General features: G+C 40.7%; 1 protein-coding gene across 1 annotated transcript in view; it reads right to left on the bottom strand.

The window, feature by feature from the left end:
- BRWD3 (bromodomain and WD repeat domain containing 3) overlaps positions 1-19,549 on the bottom strand; it is a 49,707-nt gene that overhangs the window by 17,039 nt on the left and 13,119 nt on the right. The window contains exons 7-22 of the mRNA XM_057381749.1: positions 15,704-15,864; positions 14,495-14,716; positions 13,021-13,121; positions 12,311-12,381; positions 11,338-11,438; positions 10,144-10,184; positions 8,642-8,746; positions 7,564-7,717; positions 7,011-7,145; positions 6,488-6,616; positions 5,862-6,087; positions 5,049-5,219; positions 3,290-3,473; positions 2,726-2,819; positions 1,981-2,130; positions 411-487 (exon numbers count right to left, since the gene is read on the bottom strand). Coding sequence (XP_057237732.1) covers positions 411-487; positions 1,981-2,130; positions 2,726-2,819; positions 3,290-3,473; positions 5,049-5,219; positions 5,862-6,087; positions 6,488-6,616; positions 7,011-7,145; positions 7,564-7,717; positions 8,642-8,746; positions 10,144-10,184; positions 11,338-11,438; positions 12,311-12,381; positions 13,021-13,121; positions 14,495-14,716; positions 15,704-15,864 — 2,122 coding nt within the window. The remainder of the gene's footprint in view (positions 1-410; positions 488-1,980; positions 2,131-2,725; positions 2,820-3,289; positions 3,474-5,048; positions 5,220-5,861; positions 6,088-6,487; positions 6,617-7,010; positions 7,146-7,563; positions 7,718-8,641; positions 8,747-10,143; positions 10,185-11,337; positions 11,439-12,310; positions 12,382-13,020; positions 13,122-14,494; positions 14,717-15,703; positions 15,865-19,549) is intronic.

Genomic DNA, 19,549 nt, shown 5'->3' with positions numbered 1-19,549 from the left:
TGGCTGATATAAATTCTCATTATCTCACTGACTCACTGACTGACTTCATAAGAACTGGCAGCAAAAAATGCATGAAAAATTTAAAGAACTAGGGCACTTCCCTAAAAATCCAGTTCTCATTTCTTTAATATCAAATAATACACATACAGGATTTATATGGCAAACTGGCATCGATTTTTTTCAAGCAACTCTTAATTAAAGACAACATTTTCTTATAAATGCTTTTTCAAAACTGTTTTTGATTTTGAAAAGACAAAAAAAAACCAGAAAAAAACCCCCCAATATAAAATGTTTCATGAAAACTGGGGAAAAAAAGTCTTCAAAATGAAGTCTGAGTATCTCAATATCAACTGTCCAACTTAAATCCCATAATAAACCAGTGTTACCAATCCAGAGCCCAGTGGAGGTACCTGGAACTGCTTTCACTCTGCCAGGCTGCCACAGGATCATCCATGGATGCATCACTKGTGCCAACAGTCTCATCTTCCTGCAGTGAAAACAAAAGGATTCACTTTGGGGCTGAGGGTAAAATCTATCATTTTTGTCTGCAAGCAAGTTGTGCAACCTGAGCAAAACTTTGTATGTAAGGGCTGGTTTAGCTTTAAGTAAACAAGTCCACAATTTCTTTCCATATCTTAATTAATATTATATCCTTTTATAGCTCCTATAGAAACAAATGTGAATTTTAACTACATCAGAACCATAGAATGAKTCCTTAATTAAGTGTCTGATTAATAAATTTAGGAGCCCAGGGCCCAGCCTTTTGAGGTGTTCTGTACCTCCAGTGCATTTACAAAGCAGTAAGGTTCAGTCTCTTCCTTAAAAAGAGCAAGCTATATTTAATCTGGTGTATTTTAAGWTCTTCCTTTGCCAAAATCAATGATTAATACCAATACTCAATCTCTTTCAACAGCAGTCTACAGATGTAGACGAAATCAAAGCACTGCAAACTGAAATCAAAGTYCTGACCTAGAATTCGTGTGCTGTATGAAATCCCAAAATAGCAAGTGGTTTAACACAACCCAGTTAAATTTACTTGAAAATGTTTCAGGTTTCCAAAAATACAGGAGCTGTTTTAAGCTACTTTTGAGCACTGTCCTGACATTTAGGTAAATGATCCTTCACTCTCCAASACCAACATGCCACAGGAACACCACAAATCCCAGAGACTCAAAGACCTGAGTGTTTCTTCCCATGTGGAGAATCACAGAATATCCTGAGCTGGAAAGGACCCACAGGGATCACCCAGTGCAGCTCCTGGCCTTGCTCAGACACCCCAACAATCCCACCCTGTACCCAGAGTGTTGTCCAAACTCTCCTGGAGCTCTGGCAGCCTCAGGACTGCGCCCATTCCCTGGGGAGCCTGGGCAGTGCCCAGCATCCTCTGGGGGTGGAACCTTTCCCTAAAATCCAACCTAAACTTGCCCTGGAACAGCTCCAGCCACTTCCTGGGTCGTGTCACTGCCACAACCTCTCTGGATTCCCCTGACTGCTCAAAAATCATCAAGAGAGACTTTGTGATGACATCAGCAGCAATTTGAGAGTTCTTGGATGAATCCCCTGAGACCCCATCAATTTGTGGGGATCCAGCTGGAGCAGCAGAACCCACACAAGTTCAGGGTTGACTGGGAGTGGATCACTGTCAGTCATGGCACTCCAGTTTTAGAGCACTGGGACCCCCTTGCCCCATCATCTGTGTTGAAGATGGAGGCAAAGGATGTGCCAAACCCCTCTGCCCTGTCCCTGTCCCTATTTGTGAGGTAACCACTCCATCCTGGAACGGGCCAATATTATTTTTACCCTGCCTTTTGCCATGAACACTTTTGAAAAATCTCTTTTAACTTTCCCTCCCCCGGCTCCAATCCTGGCAGCTCCAGCTGAGCTTCGGCCGCACAGATTTTTTTTCACGGAGCTCTGGGATTGATGTGCTCTGGGATTTGGGAGCAGGGGAGCTGCTGGAGGCTGCTGGGAGGCTCAGACCTCAGAGGAGCTGTCGGACTCGTGGCGTGCACAGGGGTTGTGGCTGGCTCCCTGCTGGCTGTGCTCGATGGTGGAGCGGGTCTGGTACGCGTGCTGCCGCTTGCGCTGGTTCCTGCGCAGGGAGCGGCCACCTCCTGCCTGGAACTCGCTCTGCCACGGGACAGGAGACACAAAGGTATCATGAATATCATGAWTTACACTTTAAAGATGCTTGGTTACAGTGGATGAGTGTTGCACCCCAGTTAAAACCGTCTAGGAGGAAATCACTGCAGAATGACACAATATCTTTGACTCACTTGGGATGTTTTAGGTGTGTTTTTTGGTTCAATAGAAAATCTACTTTATAATTTAGCAGTGTTTGGAAAGGAAATTATTAAAAACACGATAGTTTTCTATAAAATTCCTGCAGTCTCTGCATAAGATAAATCTTGCCCCTTATAAAAGTTTGGCACCTCTGTTTCCCACAAGTCAAACTGAAAATCCAATGTGGCTCTGCTCTTTTCCTTTCCCAGCATCTTCCCACCACTGAAGCCTCAAGGATAAAGATTTACCACTATCTGGATATTACAGACAGCCAAATCACAGTTACAGAAGGAACACAGTGAGCCAGAGAAACAATTAGGACTATTGATCTTSTAAATAATTCAGTAAAATTGGTTTGGGGTTTTTTGTTGGTCTTATTTTTGTTGYTCAGTGTTCAGAACTGCTTCCCACCCAAGTTCACTCTTCCAGGGCAGTAACTCACMCGTTGTAAGGTGTGGGATGGCTTCCTCTTCTTGTCAGACGTGTATAAACTAATTTCTATTTCACCTTTGGCAGCTCGACATTCTTCCTGGACCCTAATTATACATAAGAAACACACATTATATTCATTAAATCACCATGTAACTCAACAGCCTCATTAATTACACATTAAAATACTTGTTGCTGTAAGAAATCTGTGCACAAATCCTCCTAATACCATCCATCCATTCACTCCTGGAATCACAAGTTAAGATAGGAAACTCATTAGCTGAGCATCCGTAATTATTTCCAAACCTATTAAATTTATTTTCAAATGTATTAAAATTATTTTCAAGACTTTTGAAACTTAAGCTTGAGGGAAGTATGTTATTTGAAGTACTGAAGAAAGATGAATTGTGAAAAGAAGGAATTACCATTCTCAACTCTCCAATCTGATCCTGATATTCCAAACAACCCAACTGACCAAACCCCAAAGCCGACACAGTCGCTGAAAAACCATTCCAGGAGTATGGAAGGATCATTACATGTTARACAACTGAGTTTCTTGTCCCACTTAGCCCCTTACTTGCTGATGCCTGGAGGGAGCTCGTTGACCACCACCCTCCTGCTCCAGGCCATGAGGTCCCTCTCGGTGGCCATCTGGCTGCGGGGTGCGTTGTGGTGCATCTGCCGGACGCCCTCGATCTGCCCGCTCCGGCGCAGCCCCACGTTGGGAGGGGAGGAGACATCCAACCCTGGGCTGCGGAGAGCTGGGGGAGACAGAAAGAGCTCCTTCACTTCCATGAACCATCAAGAAAATCGTGGAGTCACAAAATCATGGAGTCACAGGATGGTTGGGTTGGGAGGGATCTTGGAGATCAAACAGTCCAATCTCCTGCCACAGGCAGGGACACCTTCCCCCATCCCAGGGTGTTCCAAGCCCCATCCAACCTTGGACACTTCCAGGGATCCAGGGACAGCTACAGCTTCTCTGGGCACCCTGTGCCAGGGCCTCCCCCACTCAAAGGGAAGAATTCCTTCCCTGTATCCCATTCACAATTTAAAGTTTAAGGACAGCACAAAAATTGATAAACAAAGGTTGATAATGGAATCATCACCACTGTTGTCCTATTTATCCCACCAACACAATTCCCACAGGCTTAAATAYGGTAAATCACATGGATATACTGCATTCAGTTGTGCAAAGCTATATAAAAATATCTGGTTATTTAAATACTGTATACACACTCCAATTAACTTACTCAAATAAGCAGTTAATGTGGCAAAGTCAGTGATCAATGCAAGTTCTAGAAGGAAACTGCTTTAATTTCCATAGTAGTCATATCTGGAAATTCCATAATACAACTACAGGGACACACATATAAAACTGGGAACTAGAGATGTACAACACATCAACATATCCTAAGCAACAGAAAAGATTTTATGTGAGCTGAAGCTGCCTTTTAGGCAACCTTTTTGACATACCAATTTAGATCAAAGCAGAAATGCATTTTCAGTATTTTTCTCTGGTATTTTTCCCTGATATTTTTCTTATTCCTTCTTGAATTGAAACCCAAGCAACTCCAAATCCAAATCCTAATGAGCTTTGCCAGGAAATCCACTTCAAACACATGTAATCAGTCACTTAACCTAGAAGTGATTTATTAGCAGCTGTGAATTCTCCCAAGGCTCAGGCTGACTTGCAGCAGAATTCTGGGCATCTGCTCCCTCCCATCAGCTGCAYTCACTCAGCTGCTCACATCTGATTGAGTGTGGTTTCAATTTTTAATCACGTTGTGTATTAAAAATAAAATCACAGTAGCAGAACACTTACCAGGAGAATAATCTCAAGCTTTCTAAGGAAACACTAAGACAGAGTAACATGTTTATTTTATTAGCACTGATGCTCAGCCCTGTGCTGCAGCAGGAAACCATTAGTCTGTCACAACACTGAGTTCCACTGACAGCCCCTAATTATACGCTTTCATTTTGGCATTTTGCAGTTATGAAGTTTCATCYCTGCACTGATATCAAGACAATACAGTGAACTTCATGCTTCTTTCTCAGGAAACTGGTTTATAACAGGACTAATTCCAGTCTAACAGCTCCAGGCAATCGATACAGACCAATTAGACCACAGGGTGCCCTCAGTTGCACCTGAAATTTGTAATTCCTCTGTTGGAATCCACWGAACATCCAACTGCTCCACAGGGGTTAACGAGGTGTACAAGAAGAGGAGAGAAAAGCATCCTCCAAGGCACAGTCTCACACCTGACTTTAACACACTTTGATCAGTCCTTCCTGTGATAAGGAAGGAATGATGGAGATAAGGCTGGGACACTGACCTCCATTAACAGAGTGGGATCTGTTGAGTGGAGGGTTTGGAGGAGTTTCTCCTTCATTAATGAGTCTCAGATCTTGTTCCCTCTGCAGCTCTCTGATCATTCCATCAAGGATACTCTCATCCTGGTCATTYGTTTGCTGCCCGATGACTTGTTCAACCACTTCACCATCACCTTGAAAAAACAAAGCCACAAATTTTTATAAAATGATGGATTTCTGTTTTACCAAACACCATGGAAATAATCCCATTTAAAACTCTGCACCACTGTTTCTCTGCTCTGCAAACCATCTGATCACCAGCTGGCTTTCTGCACTCATGTAATAAATGGAGGCAAAGTTTAAAAGAGAAGTTACAATAAAATCCTAAAACTCCAGCCCACATGCAGAACATAAACACAAACCCTTAGAAACAGCAGAAGGAAATTACRCTTCAGTAGGCAAAAATGGAAGGTCTTTTTTGGGGATCAGCATTTTGTAAAGTTTGTGTCTACAAGAAAAAAAGAACTGTTTTAAAAAACAAAAGCTGGGTTTTCCAAATCTTCCTCACCTTCCTGCTTTCTTCCTCACATCTACAGTTAGAGAGTTTAATAGAMAATGCTTTAAACATCTGGGAAAAATCCAGATTTTGGAATACTCTTGCCTCCAGTCAATTTGATTCCACGCATTTCCTATATGCCATAACCCCACCCCATCTCCTCTTCTCCCCATATATTGAATTTAAACCATTAATTTATAAATCCTCACAGCACCATCTCAGGAGCTGGTGCTCAATACTGTGTCATACTTGTATTATTCATRAGGTTCAGACAGAATACCATTAGCCACATATCCCAGCTGAGGAATAAGTTGTTCATCCTTGCAATTTTCCCTCCCTGGCACCAGCCGCTGGAATCTCGTGGGATGAGGATTTCCATCAACATCCACCAAGAATGGAGGAGGCATAAGGTGTGGAGCCTGTTGAGTCTGTTCATCCAGCACATAATTATTGGCATCTCGGATCAGGGGCCGGTAATCCGTATGGAAGAACATCTGATCAGGAATCTGAAAGAAAAGCAATTTAGTAAATAAATCAGTGGCCATTTGCAGCTGTCTTACAGCTCTGGAATGGCTCCCATAAACCACAACTCCCACACTTGGGATCAGCACAAGGAATGTTATGACAGAGAACAGATTCCTACCACAAATGTGGTTTATTACCAAGGCCTGATGCAAAAATTCAACCATAAAACAGGCCAAAAGAGGTAGACGGAGAACTTAATGCTCTTCTCCTCCATCTATAGTGTGTCTTGTCTAAATCTTTTTTATTTAGATAAACAGCAACTGCTCCATGACCTAATTATTATTTTGTCTGGGGCAGGGTGAASGAATAAATTGTAACACAAATACTTYCAYGACAAAATCAGGTCAAGACAGGGAAGAGTTTAAAATTCATTCAACCTACCTTTTCATAATATTTATTGCATCCAAAACCAAATAGCAGCAGATGTCCATGAGAGTCTGTGCAAGCAAAATGCTGCCCATCTGGTGAGAACTTGCAATCAAAAACAGCTCCATGGCCTTGGCCCTCAATCTGTACCAAGCACAGAGAATTCCTTTCACAACCATATATTCTCTTATAAGAGCATTTTCACAAAAATTTTCCATCCTCCAACACATACTAAATCATCATTCTGTGGTTTCACATCTCGCTCAAGACTGATTTACACTTTTATTTATTAAACTGGACAATGCAGTTAAAACCTCACATTTTCTCTCTGTCCTGAAATTTCAGCCCAACTTTTAATATATGTTCTGGAACAATCCYCTGGAAGTCAGCATTTCATGTTAAYGGCAGACACAGGGCAAGATCAGCAAAGATCTCAGAGCTGTACTGGCACTGGAGGTATTTAATGAAATCTGCTTTTGTCTCAAGATSAGTTTTGCGAAATAAGAAAAAAAAACAACCCTTCTGTGACTCTTCTTACCATGTTAAAGTAATTGCGAATTTTTGTTCCTTTGTCTATATCCCAAACAAAAATATTCCCATCGTGTCCCGCCGAAAGCACAATCCTTTGGTCAAAGGGATGAGCCTCCAGAACAAAAACTTCATCATCATGACCCTGAAATGACAGCAGGGGRAAAAAAGAAGTTTTATTTCTCCATGTGATATCTCTGGATGTGCTGGGAGTTACTGAGAGGACATCCCAGATCAGGGAGTCACCCAGGACACCTCAATTTGCTGAACTGTGCTTGGTCACCATTCCTGCCACAGGTTTGGTGTTGTTACTGCTCAGCACTGCTGAGCTGGGGAGGGATGGGGAGGAATTTAGGGCACAACTGGAGCCTCCAAAGGGCTCTCTGTCAGCCAGCAATCACCAGGATTCTGCACATCAGTTCTTTCCCCACAGGAACCCTTCTCCCAGCAGGCAGGGGACARATACTTCAACACCTTGTCAGGGGAATGTGATGCAGTTTAGCCCGAAATCAATCTCAGAGTGAACTGTATCCACATGGGATTTCCCCTGGAATTGAACTCACGGATAAGCTATGGAGAAGCTGCCCTGTGGAWGAGTTCCACACTTTGAGGAGGAAGTTGTTGACTGCAGTGATGACAGTGGCGTCGTATCGATCCCAAGCCACCATGGTAACCTTCAGCTTGGTCACCTTGTCCTCCCCAGATGCCACGTTGTTTCTAAGGAAATCAGCAATTTAAAAAGGAATAAATCAGTAAATACATATGGGAACATTTAGAAGTGTTAATTCAGTATGAAATTCAGGGGAGGATGGATCACAGCCACCTCTGTGACTCTGGCTAAGGCAGGAGGATGAAGGATGGTTCTGCAGTGGCAAAAACCGGATACAGGAAATACTCACTGAGATTTATAGAGCTCTATTTCCTTAAAAARGACATTTTCTCCTCTGTTCCTAAGCCATCATCCTCCCCTACTCCAATTCTTCCTTTCAGAACTATTAAGCTTTTTCCTACAAGGCATTTTTCTTATCAGTCATCAATATCAGTAAATTCCACAATAAATCCAACTCACACTTCCGACTGTGAACACTGCAAATGCAACCACTGAAATATGGAGAATTCTGCAAAGCAAGTGCCTAATGGATTTCTACATCTCTGCTCTTTGTTGTTGTGAATATTCAATTACAATTCAATTACAGGGCACTTAAAGAAGTCACTTGGGGATCTCAAAAAGAAAAACTCGAAACCCTAATTGAACCYGAGAACCAAACACTAATTTCACCTCTTGGAAACTTAAAGAAGAAATACAGTGTAAAGAACTATGTTGGATATATATATATATACACATTAGCATATGGTCAGTGGTCTACTAAAACCTCACAGAAGGTGAGATAAATTGTTTGATATACTTATTTCACATGTAAAATATCAAATATTCCTCAACCATTAGGATAGGGAAGTACCAACAGATTATTATTTATTTGAGGGTGAATTAACTATGTAAGCTGACAGAACCATGACATTTTCAATACATGCACTGAAATGAACTCAAAATGGAAGCAAATAAGCAGTTTGCAATATGATGGAGGGTTGAGCTTGCAGGTAGCTGTGCCCATGAGGTGTGYTGTGCTTGCTTTGCTTTACCCTGTCATTTTTGTAGCCATATCCAGGACCAGRCTCTTCCAGTCGTGCTGATGGTAGTGCCAGATTCTTGCTGTTCCATCCCTGCTTCCACTGACAAACCTTAAGCTATGGGGCAAAAAGGAAAAAAAAAGCCATTAAATTCTGGATAAAGATGGTTAAATCCCCACATGTACACCACTAAATTATATACATATATTTGCAAGTGTGTACTTGTGTATCTCTACTTCTCTTACTCATGAGGTTACAATTTTCCTATCAGATATTGTAGGGTACATGAGAGTTTCTAGCCCACAACATTAATCACATTTGGCTCCAGCAGCAGATGGCCTTGGAATGACTTCAATGTCGTAATTCATACGAGCTGCACATTCCCTTTTTAATGACATCAGCAAATCCCTGGAGCAGCTCAGAGTGGCAGCAAAGAAAGRGAAACTGTGTGCCAGGAGTCTGGCATAAATTATAATACATTAACTTCGGGAGAGGGTGAAGACAGGCAAGGGAAGGAGCCAAATGGAGCACAAGGAGCTTCTCCTGCCTATGGAGCTGAACGGGAATATTTTCATTTCTAAACTCCTCCTTAGTGAAAAATTTCAAGCATCCASCAAATGCATTTAACCACAACATTATGTTTAGCCACCAATGTCATAGAAATCATTTTTGTTGAGAAACTGGAAAAAAGCTCCTCAAGTGATACATTTCCACAGGATGGCCAACACCTATTAGATATTAGATTGGCAAATCTATCCAATTTTATGAAGTGATTGTTTCACCTTTTCRGTTTCTCTGGTCGGATTTTTTTGATTGTGATGAAAAAGAGTTTGGAAATGCTTGTGACAACATTATTTTCCTCTTTGTTTTACTTCTTTATATTAAAATAAAAATGAAGGTACCCCTTTTCCATTTGAAACATCATTACAGGATATAATTTTGAGGGTGAGTATGTGACTTAACACCCTCTCACATGGCTTGGAAGGAACTGGTGGTACAATTACACCAGCACATTCTCATGTAATTTCACAWGACAAAGCTCTCCAAGTACAGGTGCACAGCCACAGTTTGGCTTGGAAGGTTCATCCCTTAAACCTCCTGCCCAGCAAAATAAGGAATAGAGAAAAGCYGGGATAAAAACACCTGTATTTTCTGACTTTTTCTTTAGACTTTGTTGATTACGATGCTCTTACTCCACAAGCAACCCCTCTGTCAGGGCTACCAGGGAAGAAAGGCAGTTCTTACACAAAAAAAGTAATAAAATTTGGACTCAAATTTGCTGTTTGAAAGAAAAAAAACAATTGAAAGCACAGTTACAGAACATTTTTGTTGTTACAGCAGRGGACAACGAGTTCAAGCTTGTGGACATGACACACATCTTGCAACACACTTCAATAATTTGTCCAAGATTAAGCCAAGCCCACGGGCAGTTTTCCTGTTGCACCAAATTTTCCATGAAATGTTGTTTGGAAAATTAAATACCTTCAYTCCCAGGCCCAAAGCCTAACACTTACCTGTCACCATTGTTACAGAACTGCACTGCAACCACTTTGTCCTAAGGAGGAGGGAGGAAAACAGCAGTAAGTGAAAAACTCAGCCTAAAAGATCTTCATGGTGAGTTTTTTTATTTAGCAAATAAAAAACTGTCAAAAAATTCAAGTACAAAACCAGTTGTATTTGAAGTTAAAATTCCCCAGACATACTGTGTTAAATACTGGAGTAGAAAACTTCAGCGAGGTTGATGATTTCCTGCAATTTTTACACTTAACATGGAAGTGCATCAAAAAATTTAATCTAAAAAATGCAAACCTTGGCTTTATTAACACTTAAAAATCTTTGAGAAATAAATGTTATGTTTTACACATAGTTTTGCCTTTTTAAAAATTTRCCAAATTTTTAAATTGTGCTTGCTCCATGATTTGCTCTCCTTACTCCCACTGGTGTCTAACTMCTGGTAACTGGGATTTGTTTTGTGGGGGGTGACAGCTGTCTGTAGGATTACGAGTGGATTTAAAGAAATTAAARGAATTACAGCTTCTTCCAAACCTGCTCAATACAGAAAACATTCTTTCCTTTTGTGAGCAAAATACTTATTAGATGTGTTGGCTTGGAGACCTAAATGTGAGAGCCATGACTCCCACTGAAGTTCAGAGAATGAATTTAGACCTTGGGCTTAATCCATTAAATGTTCCTGAGGTGGTAAGTTTGTAGTTTGAATTTTTATGGGAACCTTTCTGCATTATCTGAAAAAAAAACATGCTTTTAAGCTTTATTTTCTAAATGAAATTACCATCATGATCAAAACTTGGACTGCACAGACAAAAACCTGAATTGCTTTGCTTGTCTTATGTGGATTTAACTAAACACTCAACAGCAAATTTAATAGGAAACAAATTATATTAAAGCATTAAAACTGCTTTAATTCCTCATTCCAGGGCAGACTTTTTTCAATAATAAAGGAAAATCACCTGGTCCCTCAGTTTTGTGGGGGAAGGAAATACATGAAACCTATTTTGCACAAACCTCTTGCCTCAGAAGGTTTTAAAAATAAATATCCCAACAATTTCCAGGCATTTAAATACCACAGTGTTGAAAGCCGAACAAATTCTAGACAGTTAATTAAAAAAAAAAAAAATAGGATGCACAGAAAATTTCCTGAAATGAGGTAAAGGGAAGGAAAAAGATTTTCTTTTGGATTTGCCTCTTACCGTATGAGATTCCAGCTCAGCCATTTTCTCTGGAGATTCTGAGCCCAAATAATAAATTCTTATCACATGGTCAGTACTCCCTGTTGCAATGAACATRCCACCTAAAACAGAGAATTCTCTGTGTGAAGAAAAGTCATCCAAGGAAAAACTCATTTTATCTCTGTTTCTTTTAATTTGCTTTCTTGTCAAAGCAGCAAACTAGTTTTAAACAAAAAATGTCAATGTAAACACGCAACTGTCAAATGAAATATTTAAGTGCAGCTTCAATATCTACTTGACACACAGGAGAGAAATTATTGCTGAATTGGGATGCAGTGGTTAAGGTATTTTATTGTAATTTCTTAACAATATTGCCCAAAAAGGGCACTATTGTGTGGTTTACTGCATTGAAATGGGTTTGGTCAATTCAGAATTTCTGGCTTTAAAAAGGGAACATGGCTCTACAAATGTTCTCCATTTCAAAAAGCAAATTTAATGAGAAATTACATCATGTTCTTTGTAAAAATCATTACTTTTGAGCATTCAAAGCTGCAAAGAAGATGTGTTGAGCTGAGATTTTCCAATACATTGRATTGATCCTTTTAGAACTCAGCCACATTTGGAAGATTAGCAGAAGTGTAATTTTGACAGAGGATTTCCAGAACTTTTCACTAAAAAACTTTACAAGGTAAAATCTTCAAAGGATGTTAAAGAGAAATATCTCTGATGTGCAAAACAAGAGACTGAAAGCCTTGGAAGTGATCAAGAGATTTCAGCTTCAATTATAGGAAAAAAGAGAAATTATAGGAAAAAAGAGAAAGAGCAGCTTGAGGCAGATGCTTTGCAGGGAAAATTTCCAACAACCACAATTTGACAGTGATAAAATTAACTGGAACATTATTAACAAAATTAACACTATTTGTATTTAAGGAGAAGTAGCAGAACTGTCACCAAAGGCCCCAAATTCATGAAACAGCTGATGCTGGACACGTACCAGAACTGAAAGATGAACAGGAGATCTGAACACCAGGCCTGGACCTCTCTGCAAACTTCACAGGACGATCCCTACATGCAAAACACAACATATTTGTTTTTCTTCTTTATTCAACACAAACAGTTCCCTTCAGCTCAGCAGGTTGAGGTCAACGTGCTCATCTTAAATCTCTTATTTTTATAATTCTCATCTAAGTTTGCTAGAACTTATTTTTCATTTTTGGAATTTTCTTCCTTAGTTTATTAAGAAAACCTTACTTCTCTAACTTGAAGATTATTTAACTGATTTATCATGATCCTCACCAGTTCAAATCTATTTCAAACAGACCCTGCCAAACCATGAATGCAACAGCATTTCCTCCTGATTAAATACGGGTTTGATGACATTTACATATGTACATTCTTCTGATTAAAGCAAATTAATTCTTTGGCCTGTACATACTGGACAGGGATTTAATCCTGAACATAAAAACTGGCATTTCTTCCACAACTTTGGCTTGCAAAGCACAAACCCCAGAAACAACAACCCCAATCTCTGCCTCCCCTCTGGGTTCCAACGACACAGAATCCCAAAATGCTCCTGCCCCACACACCAGTTTATTGAGCAAGAGAACGCCCTTATTTCATTATCTCTGCATTCCTCTCCGTGCCAAAATTAAAAATAAATCCCTCCTTGAGTTAAAATAATTATAATTATCTAAACAGTCTTACTTGAATTTCATGGTGTTCGCATGCCACTGCCAGAAACAGATTGTTCCGTCGGCACCGGTGGAAGTGAGGTATCGAGTTGTTCCTTTCCTTGCTGGAGAGAACTAAAAATAMAAGTTGTAACAATTAAACCAGATCCTATTTTCTCTTCTTTTGTGCTGGAAACTTGTTGACAAGAATGTTTTTCACTAACACATTAGTTTCTCCCCAGGAGTACAGAGAGGTGGGGTAAGCACAAAACCCAAACTTCCATAAAAATCAAGCTGAGGAAATGGAAAACACCTACATTTTGGTTAGGAATTCTTTGTTTCTACCACAAAAACGAAACAGGAGAAATGAAACAAGCCCAGACCCTGCAAATGGGGCAAAAACATGAGGAAATAGCTCTTTGTAGGATAGAACTGGATCAAAAATTGCAAATACAATGACTCCTGCATCCAAGCGCAATAAAGAACAGCTGCACAGCAGGATACCCTCTCCTCTTCCTACACCTCTCTAAGGAGTGGGAAAGCTTTTTATTYTTTATTTCATAACTGCAGCAATATCTTTAATCCTCAGGCTACCTGGTAATTTGATAAAGGAACCCAGCATTGCTTCCTCCAAAAGCAGTGACTGATTATATTCGAAATTATTAGTTTTACAAAGAGCTTGAGAGAAACACACACACACACACATGAATACATAAATATATATACGTATACACACATGTAAACAAATAATACACCAGTTACAAAGCCAGGCTGTAAAACACATTTCCAAAACAATCACCTTAATATGGTTGAAATTGGACAAAACTGGAGGTGTAGGGRAGATGAGACTCCTGAAGAATACTGGCATGTGGAGAAGCCTGTGCTGAATCCAAGGCAGCTCCACTCCAGGAGGGAGGGATTCTGAGCCAAACAGCCCCACTCACTCTCCCCTCTATGTGCATCACCTGCCAAATTGCAGGGATTGTCTTTTTTATCCTGGAATTTTGTTTTTTGGAGGTTTCTGCCTGGCAGTTGTGAGGATTTTTTTTTAAGAAAATCTGCATATGCTACAGCATCCAGAGAAGCTCCTTATGTTACAAGCTAAGATAACAAGGAAACAAGAAATGGGGAGTAAGGAATTTTAACTGATCCTTCTGAAAAACAAATGTTCTCTGTGAACACAAGAGCACTGGGTCAGGTGCTGTGCCAGGAGCACCACCAAAGATGCCAAACAYGTCAGTGAGCTGAGCCAAGGAGAGGCTGCTGCTCTCTGAGTTGCTCTAAAAGAGCATCAGATCTCCCATTTTCTACATCTAAGGAAGCTGGGGATCACCCAGCTAAAAGCACATGGAAGCAGGAGGATGATGATCTATTGATCAGGATTGAGTTAACCAGGARAGACCTTCGAGCTGGGACAGAGACGAAAAGATAAATTTTATCCTCGGCCACCACAGCTCTTATTCCCATTTTAACTCAAGCCTTTAGGTAAAAGCCCCACCATTCCTCACCTGTATGGAAGTGATGGAAGCTGAGTGGCCCTGCAGGACTGCCAGGGGGGCACAGGTCCGGAGGCACCACACCCTGACCACCTTGTCACAGCTGCCTGCAGCCAGCAGCGTGTTCTCGTAGTTGACAGCCATGTCTGAGATCTCGGCCGAGTGGCCCCGCAGGGTGGACAGCAGGCGCCCGTCATCTGTGGCCCAGATCTTCACCAAACAATCATCTGACCCCTGAAATTCCACAGAATTCCCAAAGGTTAGGGAAAATATGGAATATGTTCCATGCACGGCACACACATCACTGCGGATGGACAGGGATCCCAACCCSCATGAGTTGACTGAACAATTTCAGTGGGATTCCACAGAGGCACAATTTTAGGAAGAAATTCTTCCCTCTGAGGGTGGGGAGGCCCTGGTACAGGCTGCCCAGAGAGGCTGTGGCTGCCCCATCCCTGAAGTGTCCAAGGCCAGGTTGGACAGGGCATGGAGCACCCTGGGATCGGGGAAGGTGTCCTTGCCCATGGCATGGGGTGGGACTGGATGACCTTGAAATATTCCTTCCTATCCAAACCAGTCTGGGATTCTGTGATTTGATGAACTGTGGAGTCTGGGGATCAGCTTATGGAGTCAAGGATTTCAATTTGATAAAACAGAATCAAGCAGTCACAGGATGGTTTATGTTGGAAGGGATYTATTTGGRAGGCARGRACACCTTCCCCTATCACAGGTTGCTCAAAGCCCTGTCCTGGCCTTGGACAYTCCCAGGGATCCAGGAGCAGCCACAGCTTCTCTGGAAACCTGTGCCATGGCCTCAYCACCCTCACAGGGAAGGATTTMTTTCCAAAATCCCATCTCACCCTGCCCTTTGRGGTTACTATMACTCCATGYACAGGGATTAACATTAACAGCTAAAAATGCACCACTCATTTGAAAAATCTGTTCATTTTTAAATACGCCCAACAAAAAGCAAGGGCACATTACAAAAATGGATGTCACTGTATTCTGGAGAAAAACTTAAAATAATTGTCATGCATGTATTCACTGACACACTATAGATCCTGGAAGGCAAAGCTGGTAGAAAAGGAACTTGCAGCTGAACAAAGTCATGCCTGCATCTCAGTCAGTGACTACGAGGCTGTTGAGGGACTCAAGAAAGAAAGAAATCAAACCAAACAAAGAAATCTTCCAAAAAAAATGARACCCAAATTTTAAACTTACTGTAAAAATTCTCCTCCCACTGCGATCAAAAGCTATGCAATAAACAGAGGAGAGGTGCCCCAAAATCCTCTTGTGCATCTTCATGTGTTGGTAGGTGGACGTTGGGAACAAGTGGCTGAAACGGCCACATCCAGTTAATTGCCTGGCAGAAAGGATATGAACTGGGAGAGAAAAACCAATAAAAAAGAATAGTGAGGCACAGATTTTGTCCAGAACTCAGAGTAAGTAAATATTATAACAAATGTAATATTTATTAACAACTTTATTATTAGAATCAGTAATCAATCTGAACCTTTTCCACCTTATCAGAACATTCTGTCCAGTGTTCTAAAAAGAAATCTCACTCCTGATGGAGCCTTTTAATACCCACCACAGGCTGYACCTGCTTCCTTACCAAAAATGAAAGCAGAATGAAAAGTTCCCACCACAACTGGGAGTTATTCCAATGTTAATTCATGAACAGGTAACAGATACATTTATCCTACATGGATATGGAAAATCTTTAAGGAAAATCTTTGAAGGAAGAAAGGAAATTTAGGAAATTAAATTAATCATRTTAGTCATATCAATTACAAGAAGAGAATTGTAATAGTTTAAGTGCTTTTTTGGTGATAAAAATCTTTCTTTGGGATGGTTTCCAGATTGTATGTGAGGGCCAAAGGACCTCCACATCCACAGCACAGCATTCCTATGGCAATGGAATTGCAGAGAAAGAAATAGGTGGCACTGATGGAAAAGTCCCAGKGGCAGAGTGGCAGGTAAGAGAAAGGACAGCAAAAATAGCAAATTCCTTCCTATTTCCAAAGCCAGCAGCCCTTCCAAGAACAGCCTGAAACCCAAATGCACAAAACCATCCTGTAAAAAAAGCCTTTGATTGGATGCACAATTTGACACCATTTGRGGGTACTGAATTTCACCAATCCTGTCCTGTTACTATTCTCCCTACCCTATCCTCATTCACAGCACTTGAACTTTGGATTTGAAAGTTTTGAGAGGTTTTTTCAGAGACACTTTAGGATCTAACAGAGCTGTGCTGGTGGGTTTGTGGAGTCCCTGTGATAGCAGATTCCCTGGAGCAACTCCTTATCTCCTCCTGCACCTTGATATGGGCTGGGCTCCACAGGAGCCCCACGAAGCTCYTTAGTGCCTTTCATTCCTTTAGCTCAAAAGTCTAGTGAAAAACTCGAGCCATTTCTTAATTGTCTCATCATATCACTGCCAATCTACACATAAAAGATCATGCAATATGGGAAAAAATTMATCTACAAAGTCAAGAAGTGCCATTTCAAAGGGTTGCTAACCCGTAACTCCTTGTGTAAATTGACACCATTGAAGTATTTACACACAAGCAAGGAAAAGAAATTGTTTCCAGCTTTAAAAGAAGTATTTTTGTGTCTCAGTTTTAGGCTCTGAAATATGGATTATTTTTAATCACTCAATGCAATTGAAACATGACACATGAGGGAAAAAAAACTGCATAAAAGATGCTTGCAAAAGCCATCAGGCTCCAGCATAACCTCACCTTCAGTCAATATTTGCTTTGCATGTAAAAACACATATTCAGCAGTACTAAAAAGCAAAACACACTAAAGCAAATTAATTTACTACCAACCTACTATTCAATTGATACCTGATATTATACAAGGCTGTTAAACAAAACTGTCTCCCCAAGCAAAGTAAAACTGAAATTTTAAATTCTTTTTCCTACCTCTAATGCAGAGATCCCCCAGTGATAAATGCTCCACAAAGGTACCTCAGCTTTGTCTACATACTATTTTATTTACTCCTCAAGTATGACAGCTTAAAAGCTAAATTCTCAAAAATATTACACCTCCCTTTMCCCCACCCTGTGTGCCAACAGAGACATTCAGCAACATGGTAATTCTGCTGTGCCTTTCAAGGCTTCAAGCATTTCAATATATATATATATTTATATATTTAAATACATAATAGTAGTGTATCTGCCTGTAAGCAATTTCAAATGGCTCTGAATATTTTTTTAACCACACAAAGAACTGTGTGAATCAAAAAGACACACTCTCATGTCAAAATATTCCTAATAATCACAATATTTTCCATTTCCCCCTGCAATCCTTCTGACAATGTACCACTGCTGTTTGCTGTAAATCSCAAGAAGGAAGCACCAAAAGGCACCTAAATCCCACAATTTTGGCACYTCACTTTTCCGGTCGATTCCCAGCCTTGCAATCAGTTCAGCTTCAGCGGATATGAAAGTAATTTCATTTTTTTTTCTGTGTTTATTTCCCTATTTGCACAATGGAGACAAAACTCCTTCATCTCCCATGGATAATTACAAAATAAAAAGCTCTGTTTACGAAATGCTTCAATCAGAGACATCCAGAACTATTGTTGAGCCATGACGAGCAACRACTTTATCAAGGCAACATCATTTGAACTAAAAAACTATCACTGCTTCAAAGCAACAAACCAAATATCCTTCATTCARATTCTTATATTTTTAGGAAGATTAATACACAATATCTAAATAGGGAATTACCCCCACATGACAAAAATCCCTGTGAAGTTTCTTTTYTTCAGCACAATGAAGTTATTGTCCTCCTGAGGCGCCAAAGTATTAAAACCCAACAACAATTCCCACATGGAGAAAGAGCAACTTAGTAACCCTAAAAAATTTTACTAACCTATCTCATTAACTGATGTATTTCATGCCACACTGGGTGTAGAAGCTGCCAAGTCCACCCCCTCACTATTCCCTGCCAGGAAAAACTTTCAAGACAGTTATTTCCCATAAAAAGGGAGGAGATCCAGCCTCCTTGATAAGAAAAGTTAATTTTGTCCCAACATTGAAGGGCCATCTCAGCTCTTCCAACTACCAACCTGTAAAATACAGGCATTTTTCTCTTTCTCACACCCCTTGGTCGTGGATGACCACACCTTAACGAAAATTGCAGTCCTTAATACAAATCAGGTATTTGTACAACATCAATTTCTAAATCACAATTTACCCCACATTCTACTACAYAGCACAAATGTAAAAACCCTTGAAAGAAAGCTCACCTTGGAAAGATAAACCCCAAACCCTGCAACAAYAAGCCACCAGTGAAAGCCAGATTTAAAAAAAAATCATCAGACAGCCCCAACTTCAAAGTTAAATCACAACCCCATAAGGAATTCAAGAATTTCAGAGAGGAAAAGTCACCAAGCAGCACCAGCCTGAATTCCTGMTCTCCCTAAAAACTTTTGTCTCGCTCCACTTTTTGCACGGAAAACTAGAAAATGGGAAGCTGGTGCAAATGTTGGTTTTAAAATCAGTTTCTCAGGGGTGATGAGCTCCTATCAGACTGTTTTCCCTTCTGCAGAAGCACTTTAACTCTGAAATGAGAACACAGATTTTGCCCCCATCACAAATCTGAGCAGGGATCAGGTACCACTGACAGGAGAAACACAAGTCAGGATTTCACAGGAATGCCAGGGAACAAACACAGCTGGCTCCCACATGGAAAACACCTTCTCAGAGAGGGGCTGTGTGGCCACAAAGAGCCTGGGCCCAGGAAAAGCACAAAAGCACAGCGTGTTCCAGCTCTGGGAGCTGCTGACCTCATGGAACTCATTTCCATCATCGATTCCTGACCTCATCGCGGCGCTGCTCTTTGGCAGGCCCAAGGTAGCTGGATCACCTTGACTGTGAATTTCYACCCAGCTGAAATGCTTGTTCACTGAGACTGTGCTGACAAATTTCTGCTTCCAAATTTTGTGCTGTTTTCACTACCAAGAGCTGCCCACAGAAAGATTTCCATCCTCAGGTTAGAGCAGCTCATAAAGAGTGAAAACAGCCTTCTTTCTGACCTGCTTTGAGCTGCCTAC

This window comes from Malurus melanocephalus, unplaced genomic scaffold (assembly GCF_030028575.1).
Source record: "Malurus melanocephalus ecotype Western Australia unplaced genomic scaffold, MMel_1.1 scaffold_525, whole genome shotgun sequence".
In the NCBI taxonomy this organism is placed as follows: domain Eukaryota; kingdom Metazoa; phylum Chordata; class Aves; order Passeriformes; family Maluridae; genus Malurus; species Malurus melanocephalus.
This window is presented reverse-complemented; position numbering and strand designations above follow the sequence as displayed.